The sequence below is a fragment of the Bos indicus genome, chromosome 4 (genome assembly GCF_029378745.1).
Source record: "Bos indicus isolate NIAB-ARS_2022 breed Sahiwal x Tharparkar chromosome 4, NIAB-ARS_B.indTharparkar_mat_pri_1.0, whole genome shotgun sequence".
Classification (NCBI taxonomy): domain Eukaryota; kingdom Metazoa; phylum Chordata; class Mammalia; order Artiodactyla; family Bovidae; genus Bos; species Bos indicus.
In genome coordinates, this window is record NC_091763.1 from 117,601,235 (window position 1) to 117,626,626 (window position 25,392).

A 25,392-nucleotide genomic window follows, 5' to 3' on the forward strand; every position below is an offset into this window, starting at 1 on the left:
ACATCAGGTGGCCAAAGAATTGGAGTTTCAGCTTCAGCAGCAGTCCTTCCAATGAACACCCAGGACTGATCTCGTTTAGGATGGACTGGTTGGATCTCCTTGCAGTCCAAGGGACTCTCAAGAGTCTTTTCCAACACCACAGTTCAAAAGCAAACCCCTCCTAAAACCAAATATTTCAGTGAACAACCTCAGAGGAGGGGAAAAAAAAAACTTCAAAACCCCAACAGTTAAGGAGAAAAAGTGCTAATTTTGTGAGAAATAAATCACCTTTGATTTGTGAGGGGGAGTTCCCCTGCTCCAGGATCTGTCACTTTATGCTATGTAAATTTCAAGTACAGGAAGTAGAAGACTTGACTCGCCATGTGTATTTTGACCAGCTCTTTGGCCTTTCCCTCACAATGACCTTCTCAGCTCTTTATCAGGGGAGCTGGGCATGGGGAGTGTTTTACTCCAGCTGTACATGTGCCTTGTGCTTCCCCAAGAGCCTGGGGGAGTCTGGCTGTGGCCATGGCACATCCCTCTTTCTACACTGTGAGGAGAGCTCGGGGCCACAGACGTGTGTGCCAAGTGTGTTGGTCACTCGGTCGTATCCGACTCTCTGTGACCCCACGGACTGTCGCCCACCAGGCTCCTCTGTCCACGGGACTCTCCAGGCAAGAACACTGGAGTCAGTTGCCAGGCCCTTCTCCAGGGGATCTTCCCGACCCAGGGGTTCAACCCGAACCTGCGTCTCTCACGTGTTCTGCATCTGCAGGCGGGTTCTTTACCGACTGAGCCACGAGGGAAGCCCAAACAGTTGTGTAAGTCCCAAGAATGATGTACTGGCCCTCTGGCCAAGGTCCTGAAGACCGGTGCTGCAGGCTTTGCAGAATCCAGATGCAGGAGCCTCCCCCCGACTCTAAGTGGAGGGAGACAGGCAACTTGGAGCGGAGAGCTCTGCCCAAGTGTTTAGACTGGTTTCCCAGCAGGAAGTGTGGCTGGCATCCCTGGCTGCCTCTCTGCCTTCTAACCCCTGGGATGAGTCACAGGGCCGGGGCCTGAGTAAGTCTCCTTCAGTTCAGTTCCGTTCAGTTCAGTCACTCAGTTGCGTCCAACTCTTTGTGACCCCGTGGACCACAGCACGCCAGGCTTCCCGTCCATCACCAACTCCTGGAGTTTACTCAAACTCATGTCCATTGAGTCGGTGATGCCATCCAACTATCTCATCCTCTGTCGTCCCCTTCTCCTCCTGCCCTCAATCTTTCCCAGCATCAGAGTCTTTTCAAATGAGTCAGCTCTTTGCATCAGATGGCCAAAGTATCAGAGTTTCAGATTTAGCATCAGTCCTTCCAATGAATATTCAGGGCTGATTTCCTTTAGGATGGACTGGTTGGATCTCCTTGCTGTCCAGGGGACTCTCAAGAGTCTTCTCCAGCACCACAGTTCAAAAGCATCAATTTTTCGGCACTCAGCTTTCTTTATAGTCCAACTCTCACATCCATACATGACCACTGGAAAAACCATAGCCTTGATTAGATGGACCTTTGTTGGCAAAGTAATGTCTCTGCTTTTTAATATGCTGTCTAGGTTGGTCATGACTTTTCTTCCAAGGAGTCTTTTAATTTCATGGCTGCATGAGTCTCCTTAGAACAAACGAAATGGGTGACATCAGGTTGGTTAACACCCAGGATGGCCTCACAGGGGACAGAACTTACCCAGGAGTGGCTAGATTGGCCTGGTCACCCTTGGTACCAGCCCCTGGTTCCCTTCGCTCAGCCCGGACCCCCTCTGCGCTCAGCCCTCCCCTGCTCCCTTGGCTCCTGCCCCTCTGCCCTGCTCGCGCGCATGATCTGAGCTCCTTTCCTAGGTTACAGGGAGGCTGGGACCCTTGGAACAACCTGTGCCTGAGATCCCAAATTGCATAGCACCTAAGAGAGACAGTCATGTGAAAGAAATCCCACACATTAAAGCAAGGTTACGAACTTCCCTGGTGGTGCAGTGGATAAGAATCTGCCTACCAGGGCGGGGGACACAGGTTCTATCCGTGGCCCGGGAAGATTCCACGAGCCGTGCAGCAACTAAGCCTGTGAGCCGCACCTACTGAAGCCCGTGCGCCTAGAGCCCGTGCTCCGAAACGAGAACCACTGCTGAGAAGCCCGTGAACCACAACCAGAGAAAGTCCTCACAGCAACGGAGACCCAGCACAGCAACCCCCCAAAACCCCACAAGACTGCAAAAGGGCAGGGAAGGAAACAGCCACAGGAATTCAGTCTTGAGATTTTGAAATCACAGTTTTCTGACTCAGAACTGAGAAACACGGGACAACCGTGGAGAGGGGAGGTTCCGCTGGGATTCCCACACCCAGGACTAGCTGTTCGGCCAAAAGCGCTTTTATTTGTCAAGTGTTTTGACAGATTTTAAAGCCGCTTTACTTTTACTGCCTGGAGAGGAAAGCAGCACTCGTCGGAGTACTTTTTCATAATTCTCCTCTTTTTGTCCAACAAGATCAACGAGCCAACCACCTGCAAGGGAAGGAACCGCCTCTGCTTCTGGAAAAGTGAGAGTGAAGTTGCTCAGTCGTGTCCGACTCTTTGAGACCCCATGGCTCCTCCGTCCATGGACTCTTCCAGGCAGGGATACTGGAGTGGGTTGCCATTTCCTTCTGGAGGAGCTTCAAAAAGCAAGGGAGGGGCCAGACTCTTCTGGAATCCCCCAGACGCGTTTTGCAAGTAGACACAGGTGCGTCCTCTACCCTCAAAGCCCTGATGAGACCACAGCTCCTCTTTGCTGAGTCGCCAGTCAGCGCCTCCTCTCCAGAAGGCGGGAGACGCTCTTTCCCCACACCAGGCAGGCAGGAGTCCCGAGACTCACCATCAGCCGTGAGCACCCCTGCATCGCCAAGCCCTCCCTCTACGCCAGCTGTGCCACGTTGGTCTCTTGGTCCTCGCTCGGGTGGACGTGCCAGAGAGCAGTCACGAGACGCATCCAGCTTCGGGGCTTTTTCAGCTCCATGACGGTGGACCCATGGGAACCTATTGCCATGGGGCAGCTGGGCGGACACCTGTGTCTCGGGGTCGCTGGCATAACTGGCGACCAGTCTTAACTGGTGGACAGGGCTCCTCCTGGGCTGAAAAAGCATAAACCCTGCAACACTGAGACTTGTGTTGACGCTTGGGTTCCCAGGGCTCATTTCTGTCTTCTTTTAACATCCATTTGATGGACTGGGAGCTCCTAACGAGAGATATCTCTAGACGAAATAGCTATTAGGTTGGGAACTTGGGTGTCTAAACAGGCATATCTTTCTAAATTGCTGGTGATGATTAGCTGGTTCACAGACTTTAGCTGTGACAAGCATAATGCGTTGCTTAAGTGGCCTAAACGGGTTTGTTTTGCTCTCGCATATCAGCCCCAATGCTCTCCCAGCAGGAAACTTAAGAGCAAAAACAATAAATAAATGAATAAAATTGTGTTGACTGGAGAGGAAAAGAAAAATGGGCATCGATCACCAAATACTACAAAGCAAATAAACTGAGAAGTGGCATTTCAGGCAGAATCGACAGCTACAATGTGTTGCATTTGCTCCACTGTCTCACTAGGGCACGAATGCAAAGCTTATGCACCGATACAAGAGAACACAGAGTTGATACAATTTTGTGTTTCTAAGTCCTTTTAAGATACTGGTGGTGGTGGGCTGGAAAAATATGAATGATATGGAAAATGTGTCAACTCAGCTATTTTTAAATGAACAAAAAGAGCTGATACTTAAAAAATACAAAGTATACTTTTCCAAACTGAAAAATTCCTTTGTAACGCAATCAGTCAAGGTCTAATTTTAAACTATCACCTCTTGGATTTGGGGTGCACGGGCAATCTTGTTTCCCTAAAGCAGAATATCCTGCATGGCCTGGTTTGAGCTCACCTGCTCCCCATCCGTGTTTCCTTTTGAGTAAATAGAAAAGAGCAAGTGCACAGCATTTAATGCGATGACTCCTTTAGGAGTCTAAATTACTCAGCATTTTCTAAAGGACTATTCAAGGACCTGCTATATAAAGTCAACAAGATCCTTAGATCTCCTCTGTGACTACCACCATGGGCAAAGTGGTTACAATGTTTAGACATGAAATAAGAGAAGCAGACTGTGGATCTGGTTGGCTTTGGAGAATTTACTCAATTGTTAATTAACTGGCTATCTTTAACCACTAACGTTTATCAAATGTCTTACATATTACCCAGACATATGAAACAGGCTTCAAACGCAACTTCATCCCATGTTCCAAACACAGGTCCTTTCTTGGGGAGCTGTCCACATGCTGCTCTGACAGCCGCTGGCGGGGGCGGGCACCACGGCTCCCGCGTGATGGTCACCGAGAGGGAAATCCAGGCGGCGCGAGGCAGCTGCAGCGGTCTCGTCAGGACGCCTGAGAAGACAAATTATGTTCTCTCTTTGTTGTTTTCTTTCTAAACATATTTGACAATCGATCTTTCATTAGCATTTGTGTTCTCTGAGATGATGCTTTTGTACATCACCTATGCTATTTCAGCACAAGGTATCAATCATGGATTAAGGACAAGATCTTGTACAAAGAATATTTATGTCTTAATTGTCTTGAAAGCTTGGCATAGTAATTGAAAATTCAAAGGTCAAAAATGCTCCTTTGTTTTTCCTATTTTTCAAGAAATCAAGAGGCCAACAACGCAAAGATTGATAGAAATACATTTTCCTTGTCTCTTTGGCACATTATACTAAATGGAGAAAGGTGTCAGGCTGTCAAGACTTTGTGATGGTTCCCATCTAAAGGTGAATATGCCATTGAATGCCTACTAATAGAGATACTGCCTTAGAGGTAAAAAAGACTAACAGACAAATCATGAAAGAGATCATTATGAAGGAATGTGAACACTGGAAGATACACTTAACCTCAACAGCAATCAAATATGAATGAAAGCCAAACCTAGATGTCATGATTTACCAGTCAAATTATTACACACAAAAATGTATTAATCACAAGTATTGTATGAGAGCCAATCTTTCTGGGACTCTAACTGAAGGAAAGACTCTCAAATCCAAAGATACACAGAGGAAGTTGTTCATTCCAGAAAAACACAGGACACATTCTAAATATCACCCACAGAATCGATAACTAGGTTGCAAAATAGCCATACGATTATCTAGACTTAGTCAATAGTGTACTGACTATGTATCCTTTCAGTGATAAGAGGGATACACTACTATGGATAAAATAAATAAGCTGTGAGGATGTTTCGTACAGCACAGGGGATATTTTATAATAATGGCAAATGGAATATAATCTTTAAAAATTGTGAATCACTGTGTTGTAGATCTGAAACATAAAATATTGTAAATAACTATACCTCAATAAAAAACAAATAGAAGTCTCATGAGAGAAAAAGAAATATGGACCCTGACCCATAACTTGCATCATAATAAAAATGAACTCAAAATGGATCAGAGACTTAAATGGAAGACCTAAAATCATAAAACATCTATCTAGATGAAAACACAGAAGAAAATCTTTGCAGCTTTGGCTAGGCAAAGATTATGTAAAACCCCAAAACCATAACCATAAAAGGGAAATGACTGATAAACTGGACTTCATCAGACTTTAAAACCTATGCTTTTTGAAAGATACTAATGATTATGAAAAAACAAGCCACTGACTTGGAGGAAATATTTTTAAAACACACATGTGATAGAAATTTGCTTTCATGACATGAAAAGAGTTCTCAAAACTCAATGAGAAACAAACCACCCAAACGTAAAACAGGGAAATAGTCTGAATGAAGATACATGGGCGGCACTCAAGCATGGGACAAGAGTTCAGTGCCCTAAGTCAGAGTAGGGGGTTCAGACAGACCAGAACGAAACACCACGGCACATTCATGGGAATGGTTAAAGCTTTAACCATTTGCCCTGCGGATGTGAATGCAGAATGGCATGGTTGCTTTGGAAGCCCGCTTGGCAGCGTCTTACAAGTAGATGTATATTCCTCACATTATCCAGAAATGTCACTCCTATTTATTCAAGGAAAGTGAAGCTTATGTTCACTCAAAAACCTGTTTGCGAATGTTGACAGTGCTTTATTTCTAATCACCCACCACTGAAAACAACTCAGATAAGCTGTGGGATGCATAAGCAGCCAGGCCCATCTTTCCAGTGGAATCCTGCCCACAATGGTCCTTTCAGCTGTGCATGAGACTCTCCCTGCAGTGTGCGATGAGACTTAGGAGGCTACTCATTGCATGATGCCATTCTGTGCATGAGACTCTCCCTGCAGTGTGCGATGAGACTTAGGAGGCTACTCATTGCATGATGCCATTCTGTGCATGAGACTCTCCCTGCAGTGTGCGATGAGACTTGGGAGGCTACTCATTGCATGATGCCACTCTGTGCATGAGACTCTCCCTGCAGTGTGCGATGAGACCCAGGAGGCTACTCATTGCATGACGCCATTCTGTGCATGAGACTCTCCCTGCAGTGTGCGATGAGACCCAGGAGGCTACTCATTGCATGATGCCATTCTGTGCATGAGACTCTCCCTGAAGTGTGTGATGAGACTTAGGAGGCTACTCATTGCATGATGCCATTCTGTGCATGAGACTCTCCCTGCAGTGTGCGATGAGACCGAGGAGGCTACTCATTGCATGATGCCATGCATGTGACTCCTTTCACATAACATTCTGGAATGTTATGGACCTGGGACCTTTGTCAACAAAAGTCCATATAGTCAAAGCTATGGCTTTTCCAGTAGTCATGTACAGATGTGGGAGTTGGGTCACAAAGAAGGCTGAGCACCGAAGAATTGATGTTTTCAAACTGTGGTGCTGGAGAAGACTCTTGAGACTTCCCTTAGACTGTAAGCAGATCAAATGAATCAATCCTAAAGGAAATCAACCCTGAATATTCATTGGACGGACTGATGCTGAAGATGAAGCTCCAGTACGTTGGCCATTTGATGCGAAGAGTCAATCTATTGGAAAAGACCCTGATGCTGGGAAAGATAGAAGGCAAAAGGAGAAGGGGACAGCAGAGGATGAGAAGATTGGATAGCTTCACCAACTTAATGGACATGAATTTGAGCAAACTTCAGGAGGTAGTGGAGGACAGGGGCACCTGACGTGCTGCCGTCCATGGGGCTGCAGAGTCCGACACAACTTATTGACTGAAAACAACAACTAGAAAGGGCAAAATAAAATGTAAAAAGCACATCAGTTGTTTCCAAGGACTGTGGTTGGGAAAGGCATGACTGAAAAGGAACAGGAAGGAATTTGGGGAGATTTTTAACTACTCTATATCTGACTGAGGTGGTGGTTAGGTAATTCTATGCGTTTGTAAGAACTCAGAGACTTGTACACTAAAAGCAGTGAATTTTGCTCTTTATTCTTATGAATAAACTTTCATCATTTGGGTGAAGATGACAGGTTCTGGACACGGATAGTGCTGATGGTTGCATAACAATACGAATGTACTTAATGCTACTGTACATTTGAAAATGCTTACAATGGAAAATGATGTTTTGTATATTTTACCACTATAAAAACAAGATTTCATAATTGCTAATTTCATTAATTTTTTAATATTCTATTTTACCTTTTGGCAATAGCGATTGTACTGTCAACTGAAAAAAGTGCATAACATGAGAGTTGTGTGTTAAGTTTTACTTGGGGCAGAACGAGGACTCTGGCCTGGGAGACAGCACCTCAGAGAGCTCCAAGCAGCTGCTCCACGGAGGCGGGCGGAGGCCGGTTTATGCGTGATTTGGGCGACGGGAGAGCCCACAGGGAAGCACAGATGTTTTGCAAGAAGTCTCTGCTGGTCATAAGCAGCAGATGTCACCAGGAAGCATTTTAGCGCTTTTCTAGACACGAGGAGATGCAAGAACTGGATTCATAAAACCTCCTGAAAGTATCTAAATATCCAAAGACCTGTTCGGCCTGTTTTTCCCAGAGTACAGAACACCTCATTCCTGATCTCCACTCTGAACTCCTTTCAAGGAGTGTTGAAGGTCAGCAGCTGCAGCGCCTCACGATTTAACCCAGCCGCCAATTTGTATTGGTAGTACTTAAAGCACATTCATCTGTCATATTACTGATCCCCATCTCACTAAAGCCCACTGAGCTTCAAATGTTCAGTCACTAAGTCATGTCCGACTCTTTGTGACGCTATGAACTGCCGCACGCCAGGCTCCTCTGTCCTTCACTATCCCTCAGAGTTTGCTCAAACTCATGTCCAATGAGTGGGTGATTCTATCCAGCCATCTCACCCTCTGTCATCCCCTTCTCCCCCCGCCTTCAATCTCTCCCAACATCAGGGTCTTTTCCAGTGAGTCAGCTCTTTGCATCAGGTAGCCAAAGTATTGGAGCTTCAGTTTCAGCTTCAGTCCTTCCAATGACGATTCAGGGTTGATTTCCTTCAGGACTGACAGGTTTGGTTTGGCTTGGAATGACCCCCTTTAACTTAGAAGACAGGTCCGGTTAGCAGTCTGATGAGGTGAGGCACGCTGCCTGCAGGTGGCGCCCTTCCCCTCCCAGCTATCCGCCCCATCTGGCCGGTTCATCTCCAGAAAGCTTAAGTGCTCCTTGCTTTTCCTTTGCTGAGTCACAGCAAGGGTATTTCCCGAAGCTATGCATGGATTTTTGGAAAGAGGGACAGTTTGGTCACTAATTAATTTTATTCAGTAGCTGGAGCAGAGATTTGAGTCAATAAGATTCAAAACTCACGTATCAAATGCCTCGGTTTCCTTAACTTTCTGTGACACAGAAAACAAAACTTTCATGAAATAGCTATTTAGCTAGGTTCAGCACTCGCTGATGGTTTGCATTCTGTTCTATACTAAAGGACCGGTTACATTTTTCAAGTACTGCTCATGACCCACTAAGCTGACTTCGTCACCCACTGCTAAGAGGTGAGCATGCTTTGAAAAACACCCCTAGTGAGCTTGGCTACCCATCCTTTGCACGCATGCCAAGTTGCTTCAGTCGTGTCTAACTCTTCGTAAGCCCATGGACTGTAGCCCACCAGACTCCTCTGTCCATGGGATTCTCCAGGGAAGAATTCTGGAGTGAGTTGTCATGCCCTCCTCCAGAGGATCTTCCTGACCCAGAGATCAAACCCTCATCTCTTGGGTCTCCTGCATTGCAGGTAGATTTTTTTTGTTCCACGCAGATTCTTTACCACTAGAGCCACCTGGGAAGTCCACGCTTTAGTCTCATTAACAACTTTTGTAGGGGAAAGACTGAAGGTCTTTTAACTATGTGTGTGAACTGAATATTTCTTAAAAGTTAAAAACTGTATTAAAAAAAAAAAAAAGTCCTTACCTCTTAGACCCTCATTTCCTATCCCTGTGACTAGCACCAAGGCTGCTTCAACCACAGGACCATGTCACTGGTCCTCACACCTCCATGCACCATCCTGCCTCAGGGCCTTCGCACCGGCTCTTCCTTCCGCCTGAAGCATCTTCCCCCAGATGTCCCCTGACTAGGCCCTCTCCTCCTCCAAGCCTTGGCCGCAGTGTCGCAGGGCCTTTGCACTGGCTCTTCCTTCCGCCTGAAGTATCTTCCTTCAGATGTCCCGTGACTAGGCCCTCGCCTCCTCCAAGCCTCGGCCACAGTGTCGCCTCAGTGAGGCCCTCCCTGATCGCTGGTTGAGAGCTGCAGCCACACCTCAGTCAGGCTTGCCCTGCTCTTCACGTCCCATCATGTCACCCTCACTATTTAGTACATTTATGTGTTGCTTATTGTCTGTTTGTCCAAGTTAGACCATAACTCCAGAAGGGCTGGGGTCTTTCTGTCTCTTCACAAACACCTGGAATAAAGCAGCATCTGGAAGATACTCAGCAGGCGCTGACAGAGTTTCTTGAGTATTCTCTACAGATTAGAATGGGCAGGTAGACGCTTCACATCGTATCTAGTCGATGAAGAGAAGCCGGGCACGTGGCTCTGCTCCCACCCGTGCCCCCGACCCCCAGGCTCAGGCCGACAGGATGCTTCTCAGAGGGCGGGCCTGGAGCAGAACCACTCATCACACTCACCAAAAAGGCAGGTTCCGGGGCTCACCCCAGACCCGCTGACGTAGAGTGTCTAAGGGCCGGGGCCAGGAGTTTGTGCTGTAGATAAGCCCCAGCCCCCACTAACTAGCTGTTTGGACTTTGCAGTTACCAGCACGCCATCTGACTAACCCCGACTGTGCGCGTGCTGCTGGCAATGCTGAGTCACGATGGCAACCGAAGTGGTGGCCATGGCGGAGGAGTAATCAGGCTGCAGGCTGGTTAATATGCGCCCAATGCCGAGCACCACCTAACGCAGTAACTCATTTACTCCTCTCCACAGCCCCAGAGACCAGCATGTTATCACTCACCCTAAAGGCGAGGAAGGGGGCAGAGAGCGGGGACAGTTTGTTTAAGGCCATGGGCCAGTCCAAGCGAAGCCCTGTGTACTGATCTGGTTTCCTGGGTGTACTATTTCACTGCGTACAATTTGATTCCAACTGCTACTTCTTTAAAATAAAAATAATGTGGAGAGAGGAAGAGAGGGTGAGATGTCTGGAAAGAGTAACATGGAAACTCACATTACCATATGTAACATAGATAGCCAACGAGAATTTGCTGTCTGGCTCAGGAAACTCAAACAGGGGCTCTGTATCAACCTAGAGGGGTGGGATGGGGAGGGGGATGGGAGGGAGGTTCAAAACGGAGGGGATATGTGTATACCTGTGGCTGATTCATGTTTAGGTTTGACAGAAAACAAAATTCTGTAAAGCAATCATCTTTCAATTAAAAAATAAATTAATTTTTAAAAAATAAAGAAAAAAGGGAAAAACAAATAATCGTATTTTTTGCAAAAAAAAAAAAAAAATTTCAACGAGGTCAAATAAAATTGAGAAGGAACTATTCAAAGAAGGCCAGTGCTTATAAACTCCCGTGAGCCCACAAGAGTGGCCTGGATCTCCTGTCCTCCCTTGTCCGAGATGTGCAGGAGGGTGGGAAGGTGGCCCCCCACGCTCTCTGGCCTGGGGAGCAGCCCTGCCGCCAGGCTGCCTGGGCCCTTGGTAGATTCTTTACCAGCTGAGCCACCAGGGAAGCCCAAGAATAGTGGAGTGGGTAGCCTATCCCTGCTCCAGCAGAACTTCCCCATCCAGGAATCGAACCAGGGTCTCCTGCATTGCAGGTGGATTCTTCACCAACTGGGCTGTCAGGGAAGCCCTGGGAGACTGCAGGTCGCTTCAGTTCCCGCTACCAGCTGAGCTGACACCTGGGCTTCAAGTCTGAACAGACTTTTCCTGGACATCCCCGCCCGTCTTCACACCTCAGGGCCACCTGGGGGCCCAGACCAGCATTGGCTCACCCCCGAGGCGCAGCTATTCTAAACTCCCTGAGGGCAAGCTCTCCACGTGGGGTGATGGAGGAGTGCCCCCTGAGGCGGTGTGGGCTTCCTGCCTCCCTCCGCTCACCAGACCCCAGCCCTGGGGCCTTGGACTTCCCTGAGGGACACTTTCAGAGTGCTTAGGGCAGCCGCAGTAACCGTCTCCCTTCATCCTTCCTTTGAAGACTTTGTATCCATGCTCAGGGTTTTACATTTCAGCAGGGCTCATGGCCTGTGGGCTGAGAGCTGTGTGAACTGCATGGAATCCTGAAATTGCGTATCCAGGTCGGGCAGAGGGTGAGGACGTCCGTGGAACTGACTAGCACCCATCTGTTTCTATCATTCCACAGGAGAACTTCAAAGATAAAGGGATTTCTTCTGGAGCATTTACTCCCCTGTTTGGAGCAACCACATGTTAATGGTCCAGCCAGCAAACTGCCCACTGCAGCTTTCCCATCTCAGAGCATCCTCTGTGCTCCAACACGACCCGACGGGGACAACGATCGAGGTGAGTGTCCAGCGAAAACAGCCGAAGGAGCGGACCCCAGGCCGTCACCTACCCAAGGGGTAGGTGTCAGCGCTGCTGACAAGCCCCAGATGCTAAATAACACAGAGCGCCAGCCCACGAGAAAGAGGGAAATGGTGTGTGTGTGTCTATATGTGGAGATCCTTTTATCTGAGAACTAAGAATAAAGAAACATGCAAGTTGTCTGTTGCAAAGTAGAAACCCAGAAAAGGGAAGTCAGAGACCATTGCAGAGGATGGTGAGTATGGGGTGCAAAAGATGGGGGATATGGAGGGGTGTCAGGGATGGAAAGCGATACCCTGCTGATTATGCCCTTAGCAGGCTTGGGGTTAGAACCAAGTTAATGTCACATCAATCAGTAAGAATGGAGGGAGACTTCCCATGAGATGCGAACAAACAAGAGAACCAAAAGGTGTGTTCCAAACAAATAACAAAGCAACACAGAAGAGGTGGGACAAGGAAAGAACTAAGACTAGCGTTCTCTGGCTCACCTCGCTATCTTTTTTTTTTTTTAATTTTATTTTATTTTTAAACCTTACATAATTGTATTAGTTTTGCCAAATATCAAAATGAATCCATCACAGGTATACATGTGCTCCAAAAATATGGAACGCTTCACGAATTTGCGTGTCATCCTTGCGCAGGGGCCATGCTAATCTTCTCTGTATCGTTCCAATTTTAGTATATGTGCTGCCGAAGCGAGCACTCGCTATCTTAACAGAGTGGACTGCTATGATAAAGTACCGCCCGACTGGGCAGCTTGAAGAAAACATTTATTTCTCTGGGTTCTGGAGGCTGGATGTCCAAGATCAAAATCTGGCCGCACAGGTTCTTGACGAGGACCCTCTTCTGGCGGTCAGACGGCCGCCTTCTTGCCGCGTGCTCACGTGGCAGAGGGTACATGGCCTGAGCTCCAGTATCCTGAGAATGCTGACCTGTCGTGAGGGATCCATGCTCACGACCTTACCTAAACCCAATCGGCCCTCAAAGTCTTGTCTCCTAACATCACCATGATGCTGGGTAGGGTTTCAACACAGGGACTCAGGGGTGGGCGTGATGTACTCTGAAGCTCAAGGCGAGAGGACACGGGGTACAACCTGAAGGGTTTTCAAATGGCCAAGTCTGTGACAATTCGAGCAGGATGAGTCATGATAATAATAGATTATGATCCATGGAATAGAATATGATTTCTTGAGTCTGTCCTGACATAAATAAATAAATAAATAAATAAAGAGCCAGTAGTGAAAGCTCTTCCTTACAGCAGTGTCACAAGGGATAAATGTAGAATGTGGAGTTAGAAAAGCATCCTTTAGCACCCAATGTCTTCAAAATGAATTCACCCAAGAAGAATCGATGAACAGGCAAGGTTTGAATAGAGACGGTACATGTCCATAGTCCCGGAGTAGCCCCCTCCAGGCAGCTGTCAACTACAGAGGGGAGAACCAGTGGAGAAGCCTGGAGGACGCCTCTAGGGGTGGACCAGCTGGGCAGTTTCCTGAGGCGTCAGTCTACATGGGACACACATATCAAAAAAACCCTCTAGAAATGTAGAGGTGGGCAAAAGTTATGTTTGCTGGAATCCCGCTGAAGAAGAGTACTGTTTGCGGCTAGAAATACACTCCAAGCCACTCCCTCCCTAATCCCAAAGACTGGCAAAGGCAGCCCCTGACGGGGAGGGGTGGGGAAGGGTAGGGTGGGGGTTTGGGGGAGAAGAGTAGCTTCAGTTCAGTTCAGTTCAGTTCAGTCGTTCAGTCGTGTCTGACTCTTCGAGACCCCATGGACCACACACAGCACGCCAGGCCTCCCTGGCCATCACCAACTCCCGGAGTCTACTCAGACTCAGCTCCACTGAGTCGGTGATGCCATCCAGCCATCTCCTCTTAGGGCTGCTCCAAACCCCAGTCGAGAAGCTGAGTGGTCGCTCTCAGATCTCCATCATAAAGACCTCAGTTCCTTCTCTCAATACATTATTTTTAAGCATTAAAAACAAATTGGGTCACACCTACTGTCCAGCACAAGGAACCATATACCATATCTTGCAATACCCTATAATGGTATTCTTGGGTATTCCCTATAACGGACAAGAACCTGAAAAAGAATATTTGTGTATGTATAATGAATCGCTTTGCTGTACGGCTGAAACTAACACAACATTGTAAACTATATTTTAAAATGGTTTAAAAATAATAATACATTTTTAGAAAATAAGTGAGGAAACTAAAAACAACTGGTTCGCAGAAGCAAGGAATGAGGACGTTGTCCCCATCTGTTCCTGCATGAAAACCACCCCTCCCAAACCCCTCATCCGCCATCCTCAGGGATTTCTGCAAAGCTTGGCTCCCCCTCCCTGGCCGCCCCGTTTGGGTTGGAGTGTCCTGTTCCCATAGAGCTCTGCACACCACCCCTCAAACTTCTGATTCCTTATTTCCTCATCTGTCTTCTATTTGTCTATCTCCACGTGAACACAAGTTTCCACTCCACTTCCCACTTAGCACCTATGCAGGTGCACCTATTTCACACCTAGTCACACAAACACGTGCTCAGCACGTATGTAGGTGCACACTCTGCTGGTGGAAAAATATTTGGACCTTAATTTTTTTGATCATTTTTCCCTAGAGAAAAAGCTAAATGCCCTCTTTTGGGATTACTTTTTAGTTGGAAGAACACTGAACAGATCTTTAGTTTAAAAAATAAGCTGGAAGAATCCGAAAAAACTCAAACCAACCTAGAGAATGTTCTTAGGCAGTTCTGATTCAATAAAACCTCTTTTTTGACCCGTTACATCACAAATTAGCCTTAAAACCCAGCATTTGGGTGAAAAATCAGCAGCTGACTTCATTCTGTTTCTATATTTAACTCAAAAAACAATTTCTAGTAGAACATTACCCTGATTTTCAAGTGTTAAAAATTTCAGACTAGTAAATCTGAGACTTTTGATATTTATGATGTCAAATGTTTACAAGTAAAACGGCTCAATGGAAAATAAAATATCGCAAGAAGAAAGTAGTCAGAGAATTCAGGAGATTATATTATCATACGAGTGGAAAAAAAGCCTGATTTATTATGATGTGATCGTTCAGATATTCAATACATTTCAGAGACTGAAGTCTGCAACACGCCCAGCACAAAACACATGGAATTCCACTGTGACTGTGCAGCCTGTGCCCCGTTCCCCGCCCAGAATATCTGCCACGCGTGTGCATGTCTTTATACCCTGGCTTTATAGAAAAGTCTTCTCTATATACACATTTTAATCTTTTTTTGTCCAACTCTCTGATCTGAGGTCTTTCCATTTTGGCATGTCTAGCGGTGGTTAACCACTTTCACTTCATGAGTATATCACAATCTATTCATGCATTCTTTTTAAAAAATGTGCATTTCACAGAGAACTATAGTCAATATCTTGTAATCACCTATGCTGCTGCTGCTGCTGCTGCTGCTGCTGCTAAGTCGCTTCAGTCGTGTCCGACTCTGTGGGAACCCATAGATGGCAGCCCACCAGGCTTCCCCGTCCCTGGGATTCTCCAGGCAAGAACACTGGAGTGGGTTGCCATTTCCTTCTCCAATGCATGAAAGTGAAAAGTGAAAGTGAAGTCACTCAGTCGTGTCCAACTCTTTGCGACCGCATGGACTGCAGCCTACCAGGCTCCTCCATCCATGGGATTTTCCAGGCAAGAGTACTGGAGTGGGGTGCCATTGCCTTCTCTGAGTAATCACCTATAATGGAAAATACTTTCAAAAATAGCATATGTGGATATGTATGACTGAATCTCCTTGCTGTGCACCTGTCACAGGATAAGCCAACCATACGTCAATAAAACGTATATATTAAGAAAAAACATGCATTTGACCCTGTGCTTGTTTGGGTTTTTATTCTTTTGGGAGTTCTGTTGGTTTTTGCTATAATCAGCAATGCTGCAAGCACATTCTGGTTCTTAATGCACATGTGTGAACATCTCTTTCGGGTGTGTACCAGCGGGAATATTGCTGAGTAGAAGTGCATATTCTTTTATTCACTAATTAATAACTTTACCAGATACTGTCAAATCATTCTAAAGAGCGGTTGTTCTACTTCATTCTTCCATCAGCACCACCAGCACTTGGTACTGTTTACCTTCTGAATCTCTACCGATCTGCTGGGTGTGAGCTGGCTTCAGTGCGTATGCCTCCTGCACAGTCAGGCTCCCCAGCTTCTTGTATTGTCATCAGCTATTTCAGCATTCTCATCTGTCGTCTGTGCGTTTATGTGCTCAGCCGCTCAGTCATGTCCGACTGACTCCTTGCAACCCCAGGGACTGTAGCCCGCTAGGCTCCTCTGTCCATGGAATTCTCCAGGCAAGAATACTGGAGAGGGTTGCCAAGCCCTCCTGCAGGGTATATTCCCAACCCAGGAATCGAACCCAGGTCAGCCTTTGCCCATTTTTCTAATGGGCTATTGGTTTTTATTATTATTACCAATTAGTGTGTATGTATTCTGGGTACTAAAACTTTGTTAGTCATACACAAGTATTTTTTTCCTAGTTTATTTTTCCTAGTGTCTTTTCACATTTAAGTGACATTTTTAGATAATGAAGCAGTTTCAAATTTTAATGAGCTCTAGTTTACCAATCTCTAGCTGCTTTTGTTTTTATTGTTTTAATTCTTTTTCAAAAAAAATCATTTACCCACTGAATTAATATAATTCTATGAGACAAACATTTATCAAAGCATTATTTTTTTTCCTTCTAATTTCCAATGTAGTTCAATAAGAGAGATTTATTAGTGGCTTTTAGGGCTTCCCTGGTGGCTCAGACAGTAAAGAATTCGCCTGCAAAGCAGGAGACCTGCATTTGATCCCTGGGTTGGGAAGTTCCCCTGGAGAAGGGAGTGTCAATCCACTCCAGTATTCCTGCCTGGAGAATTCCATGGACAGGGAGCCTGGGGGGCTACAGTCCACGGGGTGGCAAAGAGTGGGACACAACTGAGCAGCTAACACTTTCACGTACACTCTTTGCCGATGGATGCACTTCGGTCATCTCCACAGTCAGTCCTATAATGTTCTAAATGTCAACACTCTTTCTAGCAGCAAAACCTTTTTATAGGCATTTTTCAGTTCAAACAAGATATCTTATATATGAGTGATTATTGTAAAAAAAAATCTTTGAAGTGCTTAGGGACCTAATTCAATAGTGAGAGCTTGAAAATTAACAATAGCTTAGTGTATGCTCTTGGATACAGTGACAGCATAAACCAGGACCTGTTGCCCTGGATCCAGACAGGCTGCTGTTCCCTGAAGGTCTCTCCCTCCCCCGCTACTGGCACCGCTTTCTGTTGCTTCACATCGATTTCTCCCTGGTCTGTTTAGCCTTGTTTAAAACTCCTTCTGGCCAGAGGAAGCGTAAACTGCTCTTCCCTCCCAGCGCTTAAGTGTTGTAGCTTATAAATGGCAGGTGGTGAACGAAAAATTGAACAAACATTTGGGGTACGCCATTAGGACAGGATTGTTTAGGCTTTATATAGCTGGTAAATGTTTATCTATGGTGCACAAAGCAGCGATCTACATTCCTTTCATTTTCTGCTGATGAAGATTCCTTCCTTTGCATTGCATACTATATTAGCCTGACTTTGAAGTGGCGAGTAGTTATTTTTGGACTCTGTCATTCCTGCCTCTTCCTTCACATCTGAGCCCAAGGCTCAGAAGGACACAGTCACTGGCATCTCTCAGGCCACCTTGTTCCAACCTCGCTGTGTGGAAGGATGAATGCCCCCAGGTTAAGTGCCCACCCCTGGGGTCAGTATGGAAGACAGAGGGCGTGGGAGACAGTGCTAGTGAACTTCTGTTCTCTGCTGCTGCTGCTGCTGCTGCTAAGTTGCTTCAGTCGTGTCCGACTCTGTGCGACCCCACAGATGGCAGCCCACCAGGCTCCCCCATCCCTGGGATTCTCCAGGTAAGAACAGTGGAGTGGGTTGCCATTTCCTTCTCCAATGCATGAAAGTGAAAAGTGAAAGGGAAGTCACTCAGTTGTGTCCAACTCTTCGCGACCGCATGGACTGCAGCCTACCAGGCTCCTCCGTCCATGGGCTTTTCCAGGCAAGAGTGCTGGAGTAGGGTGCCCTTGCCTTGGAACGGGCCTAGTGTTCCGCCCTTTTTAAGCCCTTTGCAGGACACTGACCCTTCCTCCCATTTCAGAAGCTACAGGAATTTTGTGGCACATATTTTGTGCTCCTGGTACAGCTCTCAATGCCCTTTGTGCACAAAGGAGGAAATGAAGGTCCGGACATGTGCCTGCGGCCAGGTTCAGTTCAGTTCAGTCGCTCAGTTGTGTCTGACTCTTTGCGACCTCGTGAATCGCAGCACGCCAGGCCTCCCTGTCCATCACCAACTCCCGGAGTTCACTCAGACTCACGTCCATCGAGTCAGTGATGCCATCCAGCCATCCCATCCTCTGTCGTCCCCTTCTCCTCCTGCCACCAATCCCTCCCAGCATCAGAGTCTTTTCCAATGAGTCAACTCTTCGCATGAGGTGGCCAAAGTACTGGAGTTTCAGCTTTAGTGTCATTCCTTCCAAAGAAATCCCAGGGCTGATCTCCCTCAGAATGGGCTGGTTGGGTCTCCTTGCAGTCCAAGGGACTCTCAAGAGTCTTCTCCAACACCACACTTCAAAAGCATCAATTCTTCGGCGCTCAGCCTTCTTCACAGTCCAACTCTCACATCCATACACGACCACAGGAAAAACCATAGCCTTGACTAGACGGACCTTTGTTGGCAAAGTAATGTCTCTGCTTTTGAATATGCTATCTAGGTTGGTCATAACTTTCCTTCCAAGGAGTAAGCGTCTTTTAATTTCATGGCTGCATTCACCATCTGCAGTGATTTTGGAACCCCCAAAAATAAAGTCTGACACTGTTTCCACTGTTTCCCCATCTATTTGCCATGAAGTGATGGGACCAGATGCCATGATCTTCGTTTTCTGAATGTTGAGCTTTAAGCCAACTTTTTTTCACTCTCCCCTTTCACCTTCATCAAGAGGCTTTTGAGTTCCTCTTCACTTTCTGCCATCAGGACGGTGTCATCTGCATATCTGAGGTTATTGATATTTCTCCTGGCAATCTTGATTCAAGCTTGTGCTTCTTCCAGCCCAGCATTTCTCATGATGTACTCAGCATATAAGTTAAATAAGCAGGGTGACAATATACAGCCTGGGCATACTCCTTTTCCTATTTGGAACCAGTCTGTTGTTCCATGTCCAGTTCTAACTGTTGCTTCCTGACCTGCATACAGATTTCTCAAGAGGCAGGTCAGGTGGTCTGGTATTCCCATCTCTTTCAGAATTTTCCACAGTTAGACACCATAAAAGGCTCAGGGCTCAAAATGCTTAGGGCTCAGGCGTGGCTTCACAAGATTTGTCACTAGTCAAAATGATAAACAGCAATTTTTAGTTGCAATACACAATGACCATATTTCTTTTTCCAGTCTGCAGTCAGTACTTGAGGATATTAGAGTTAATTGCCAGCTTTGCAACAGGGGGATGGATGTCTAACTTCCTTCAACAAGAAAGTGTTTTAATAATTTGGTCTTGTACGTTCACTCTGGGACTGGGCTGTTCTTATGTGAACCGCCTAGAACTGTTGGTGACACCAGACGGGGACCCCTGGGGCAGGGCAGCATCATGGTCATTTTTGTGCCTCCACTGCCCCACCCCATGCTTGCACACGTCTCGTGGTGGCTGGTGGGCAGCTAATGTTAACAGGAAGCAACTAAGCTAGAAATATGTATGGGTCCTTCACCCTCAGGAAGGTAACCCCAAAGGTGAGGAGGGCACACCCAAGTGACTACTTATCAGTTGGTACAATGGGACAGTGACTGTAAGGATGATGGGTATTCAGACAACACAAATCGTTTGGACTTGGAAAGATTAAACAATGTTAGCAAGAAAAAAGATGGGAGTTGAACTCATACTGAAAGCTAAGGTGTAACAGGGACCAGCAGGAAAAGATGAGTTCGATTTATAAGCGGCTAGAAGAATTAATTTAGAAAGGTAACATTCCCATTTCCAGGAGCACTGTTTTTCTTTCTGCTTTTACACAGATCTCAGTTTCATTATTCATACTGTACAGTAACTGCACAAAGCTCTCCACAACGTGGGGGAGGGATCAGACTGGAAGGTCTCCTGGGTGGACCGCTTGGTAGTGGGGGAGCCCTGTGAGTGTCGTTTCATTCTCTGTTAAAACAACAAAGGAAGACGGTAACAAGGTTGGGAGGCCAGCCACTGCCAGCTGTGATGCCCATGAGCACTGTCCAGATCGACATTTTAAACATGTTTCTGAAGCGTGATTGAACAACAACCAAAAAAGCTAGGGCTTTTTCTTTCTCTGTCCCCTTCCCACAGTGAAAATGGGTTCCCTATTTCCTCAAGGCCACGCTTTTGTTGCTTTTCTGCCCTGAAGATTACAGTTTATTTTCGGGGGAAGAAGAGGAGTGTGTGTAGGTGTGTGTGTAGGTGTGTGTGGTGGCTGTTCCTTTTCTCAGCCCACACAAGGGCTGTGCCCAGGACTCTGCCCATCTTTCTGGTCAACGCCTGATGCGGTTCGTGGAGAAGAAGCCTGCAGGATGGTGCAGGTCTTTCTGCCTCTGCAGCTCTGAGGGGCTTCCTACTCTCATGTTAGCCCACGTGTGGACTTTAGATGTCACTGAACATTTTTAGCTGAATCTTAGTTCCAGCTTCTAAGATACCTTGACTTGTCTGCTGCAGGTAAGCAAAGGCCCAGGTCCTGTTCTTCCTTGTAGATGTCTGTGTCTCCATTTTCCGTCGGCTGCTTTGGAACCCTTCGGTTCTCTGATGGATTGAGAAAATTGCCACTGATTGTAATTTTTTATTGTCATGAGCTTGGCAGTGATGTTCTTTGCAGCTCTCTGTATATCTGAGATGAAACTGGAAATTTCTAATCTGCTTTTGTTGTTCTCCACTGAGTATTTAATTTCAAATATTGCATTTTCACCTCTAGAAGTTCCACTTCATATATTCTCTGTCCTTCCTCATTAGGGTCCCATTTACCTTAAGCCCTTGAGCATATTTATATCAAGTCTTAGAAATCCCTGGGCTGATAATTCTGTTGTCTCTGTTACGTATGTTTCTGTTTATTAATTTTTCTCCTGGTATTGGTCATATATTCCTGCTTCTTCCTTTCATTAGTAATTTTTCTTTAAATGCTGGCCTCTGTGAATTTTACTTTATTGAGGGCTAGGTTGGTTTTTTGTTAAAGAAAACTGAAGTTTGTTCTGGTGGGCCATTAAATTATGTGCTGATTAGCATAAACCATTTCAAGAGTTGTTTTTTAGGAGATTTAGTGCTCCTTTGTCCTAGTTCTAATGCATGGACCCTTCTTGGATCTTTCTGAAGGTCCTGGGTGGTCAGCCAGGGTTACCCCCTCTGGGTGGTTGAAGTTTAAACGTTGCCCAGCTCTGCCTGAGCTCCAAGAACGGTTCAGTTGATAGCTTTCTGGTTGTTCTGGTCCTCTGTTGATATTCATGGGATTTCTCCACACAGCAGCACATTCAAGGTGTCCCTGTGTGGATTCTTGGAGCTCTTCCTAAGCATTGCTGCATCATCTGCACTACCACCCCCCACAATGTCCCATGTTAGCCCCTCTAAATTCTGGTCTGTCTCCTCAAGTCTTTAAGACAGTTGTGTTTTATTTGAGTGTCCTCTCCTGCCTCATGGTCCAGAAACTGTTTCCAGGCAGAAAGCTGGACGATTATAAGGTTTCCTTTCTCTCAGTGCCCACAGGCTTGTGCTGCCTGTGGCCCAATGTCGGAAAGCAATTTTGTTTTTTCAAATGCGTCTTTTCAAGTTATGGAGTGAGGGGAGTCTGTCCCTATGTCTCCATCATGGCCAGAAGCAGTTTCTTTATGTCTGTGTTAAGATCGCCTTTGTGGATGCTGTTCAGTTTCATCATATACGTCTAGGTGTGGCTTTATTTTTCTTGCTTGTATTTGTTATGCCTCCTGTATTTGTGGGTTTGTATCTTCCATCTCTTGTCAAACATTGCCTCTTTTCCGTTCTCTTTTTTCTCTACTTTTTGCAATGCAATTTCTCATGAATTTGATTTTTTCATTCCAAGCTTCAAATGTTCAAACCTCTCCTTCATGTTGTCCCTCCACCCCCATCCCCCACTTTTGTGGCATATTCTGGGAAATCTTTTCCTGTCTTTAATTTTCTCAAGTCTCTTTTCTGTTTAACTCCTCTTTTGCATTTTTTACTTCAACAATGAATTTTTTTTGCAGTTTTATTGAGTTATAATTGATATACAAAAAAATGACATAAACTCAATGTATACAATTTGATATGTTTGGGTATGTGTATATACCTGTGAGACCATCATCACAAACAATCTACTCTTTGGTTCTCTCATTAAACCTTAACTTGGAGTACAACTGCTTCACAGTGTTGTGTTAGTTGTGCTACACTGTTTTGAAGCAATTAGAATTTTCCAGAAGTTTCATATAGAGTAGAACCCTTTTATTCTGAACCATTTGAGAATAAGTTCCTGACTTGATGTGCCATCAGGTACTTTTGTAAGAAGGAAGAAAAAATCTTGAGTCCATGTCGGGTCTGTTTCTGTTAATCTTTGTATTCTATTGTTTTTGCTGTAGTTAAGAATGTTGCCTATAGCCTGAACTATTCAGGACAGCCCATTCTCAAGGATCTGACCTTTAACAGTATAGCACTTTGCCGTTTGTGTAGAGATAAAAAAGTGGCAGAACAGAGAGTAACATTTGTCTTGCTGGGGTGGTTTATAGAAACACTGTAACCAGACCTTTGCAGAGAGCTGCAAGAACAAAGGATTCTAGTTTGTAATCATCACTTCCTTCCCTTTAATATAAAAGAAGCCTGAATTCTAACACATGCTTCTTTGGGACACTAGTCCATCATCTTCTTGGGTCTGTAGGCTTTCCAAATCAAGTGTTAGTCTTTGCCCCAACACCTTGCCTCTTGATTTATTGGCCTGCCAGGCAGCAAGAAACACAAACGTGGACTCTGTAATAGTATTTCCAACAAACACTTTCTTCCTGCATAGTACGTGCAATCATCAAAATAAGGAAGTGAAGTCTGCTACGTAACTCCCATCTTATTTCCAGACTATGATTTTTGCAAATTGTTCCAATAATATTCATTAGCGTGAAGGATCCAGTTCAGAATCATGCATTGCATTCAGCTGTCATGTCTATTTTTTCTTCAATCTGAAAAAATTCCTCAGTCTTTTCTTGACTTGCGTGACTTCCAACACTTCGGAAGACCTTTGTGGTACGTCCCTCAATTTTTTTTGTCCTTATTTCTTCAAGGTTAGACTCAGTTACGTATCTGCGACTGGATTACCACCGGAGTGACACTGTTTCTTCCTGTTGCATCCTTTCAGGTGGCACAAAATTCTGATTTACTCCGTTACGGGAAAACGTTTACTATCATCAGTTAAGGCGGAGTTTTCTAGGCTTTTCCACCATAAAGCATTCTTTTCTCCTAAGAGCGTCCACGAGTACTGCTTGAGGATTCATATGAAGTCCTTTGGCATCTCTGCGCCTATGTTCGGCCTTCTCTTCCTAGCTAAAATGACCCATTTCTTTCCCCATATTTCTCACATTCCTTGTTCTTGCACCAACGTCAGTAGCTCGTCTGTACTTAAAGGCCTAGCTACATTCACCCCACCCACCCGCCGAGTGAGAAGCCGTCTTCAGACGCCTTCCCCCCAGCAGCCCTCAGCCTCCTCCGCACCCTGATGCCCTTTCTGTCACTCGTTAGCACCACGCTCTCAACCCTTCCCGCTCCTCTCGCGCTCTCGTTCAGCGCAGTCTAACAGTCTCAGGGCCCACCCGCTCAGCGAACCTGCCGCCGCCCCGCAGCCCGCAGAGCGCCAGCCGGGCGCCGCCCCGCCCGCCCTCGCCCCACGCGTCGGCCCCTAGCGCCGTGACTCCGCCCCCAGCCCGCGCCTCACAGTCCAAACACAGAAACCCGGCTGCCGCCCCGTAGCGGGGCGCTGGGCCTCTCCCACTTCCAACGGGACTTCCGCCGGGCGTAAAGCTCGGCGCCAACTGCTGCAAAACGCCTTACGACAGAGCTCGGGCCGCGCTACGGCCGGCAACCGCCCAGGCCCCCGCGTTCAACACTGGGCTGTCTGGAAGCCCAGCGAGGCGGCCGCTTGCGAGTTTGCCTTCCACCTTCGGCCTTTGTTTCCCCGGGGGCGGCCAGGAGCCGCCGCGGCCGGCGGGAAGGGCCCGCGCCGGCGCCTCCCGGCCGCCATCATCCCGGCGTGCACAGCGGCGGCAGGCGAGCCGTCCGCCATGTTGCGATAGTTTGTTGTTTTCTTCCTGCGGAGGAGCAGGCCGGAGGGCCCCCACCCGCCGGCCGCGCCGCCTCCGGCACCCAGGCCCGGCCAGCCGCCCCCGTCCCCCGTCCTCCCCGCCCCCCGCCGCGCGTCCCCGGGCCCCGGCTGGCCCGGCGGCCCCCCCCCAGCTGGCTTGGTGGGGCGAGGCTGAAGGCCGGGCCCAGCGAGCACCATGGCGGCCGCCCTGGGAGCGGGCGGAGGAGCGGGCGCCGGAGGTAAATGAACGGCCGCGCGCGGGAGGCGGCGGCGGCGGCTGCGGGCCGCTCCCGGCCGTCGTAGTGCCCCCGGGAGGCTCGGGGGGGTCGGGGTCTCTGGTGTCCTTGTCCTGAGGCGGCGGGCGGCCTGCCCGGGGGGACAGCGCCCGCCGTCGGGCGCGCTCGGGAGGGTCGCGGCCCCGCTGGGGTCGTTCGGGAGGGCTCGGCGTGGTTTCCAGCCCCTTACTGGACCTGGCTGAGGCGCACGGACCTGAGGGAAGGTGTTTGCGGGGCATTTCAGAGAGTAAGGAGTCTGAAAAAAGAACCTCCCGCGACTGCTGTAATTTACCTGAACTCCTCAGTTGTCTGAATCCGGACCCATTAGTGCTTGCTTGTCAGCGTCTTGCAGAGGGTGGAACTGGGGCAGAAACGGCAGTTTTTTGTCTTGTCTTCCAACCATAGATAAGTTTGGCAGAGCACCTAACTCACACCTTAACCTGATTTTTTCAGGCAAAATCACTTTCTGCTTGAAATCACATTTTTGTTGACTGAAGTTTTTTGTTTGTTTTTAATATGAGTAAAACACTTGGAAGTGAGTTTTCTGATTGTTCGGAAACTGATAAAGGGGACCCTTAGGTGGAAAAGGGTGAACACCACCTGCATTCGGGCGGAGTTCTCATTATTGAAACGTTAGGCCATTCTGCTATATACTCTTCAGTAATAATGCTGATTTAAGGCTACATTGTAGCGATCCTGTCTAGGAGTTTTGGCCAAAGTATCGAAGAGTTCCTATGGCAAAATAGAAAAACCTAAGAGACCAGCGCTGAAATGTGACTTCAGGCAATATGATTTGTGCATGCCTTTTTTCTGTCACGTGGTTCCCCCCGAGGCTTTCTAGTTAGAGTTTGAAAATATTTGCTTTACTTATTGTTTACTTGCTGGAGTTTTGTATCA

At 47.0% G+C, this 25,392-nt stretch overlaps 1 protein-coding gene, 1 long non-coding RNA gene and 1 other non-coding gene across 4 annotated transcripts in view; 1 reads left to right on the forward strand and 2 right to left on the reverse strand.

The window, feature by feature from the left end:
- Window positions 1–4,124: 4,124 nt before the first annotated feature.
- LOC139182816 (uncharacterized) lies at window positions 4,125–25,390 on the reverse strand. The gene is made up of 2 exons (XR_011566388.1): window positions 24,788–25,390; window positions 4,125–4,397 (listed from the first exon to the last, which is right to left on the reverse strand). It is a non-coding gene; the product is annotated as an uncharacterized lncRNA (long non-coding RNA).
- LOC139182867 (U6 spliceosomal RNA) lies at window positions 12,484–12,590 on the reverse strand. Its single transcript, XR_011566428.1, has one exon. It is a non-coding gene; the product is annotated as a U6 spliceosomal RNA (small nuclear RNA).
- Window positions 23,943–25,392, forward strand: part of RBM33 (RNA binding motif protein 33) — a 110,642-nt gene continuing 109,192 nt past the window's right edge. The window contains exon 1 of one of the 2 annotated variants that reach the window (XM_070788472.1): window positions 23,943–24,459. Coding sequence is in view for 1 of the 2 variants with exons in the window: in XM_070788477.1 (XP_070644578.1) it covers window positions 24,417–24,459 (43 nt within the window). In the remaining variant the exon portion in view is untranslated. The remainder of the gene's footprint in view (window positions 24,460–25,392) is intronic. The other variant, XM_070788477.1, reaches the window with a different exon arrangement.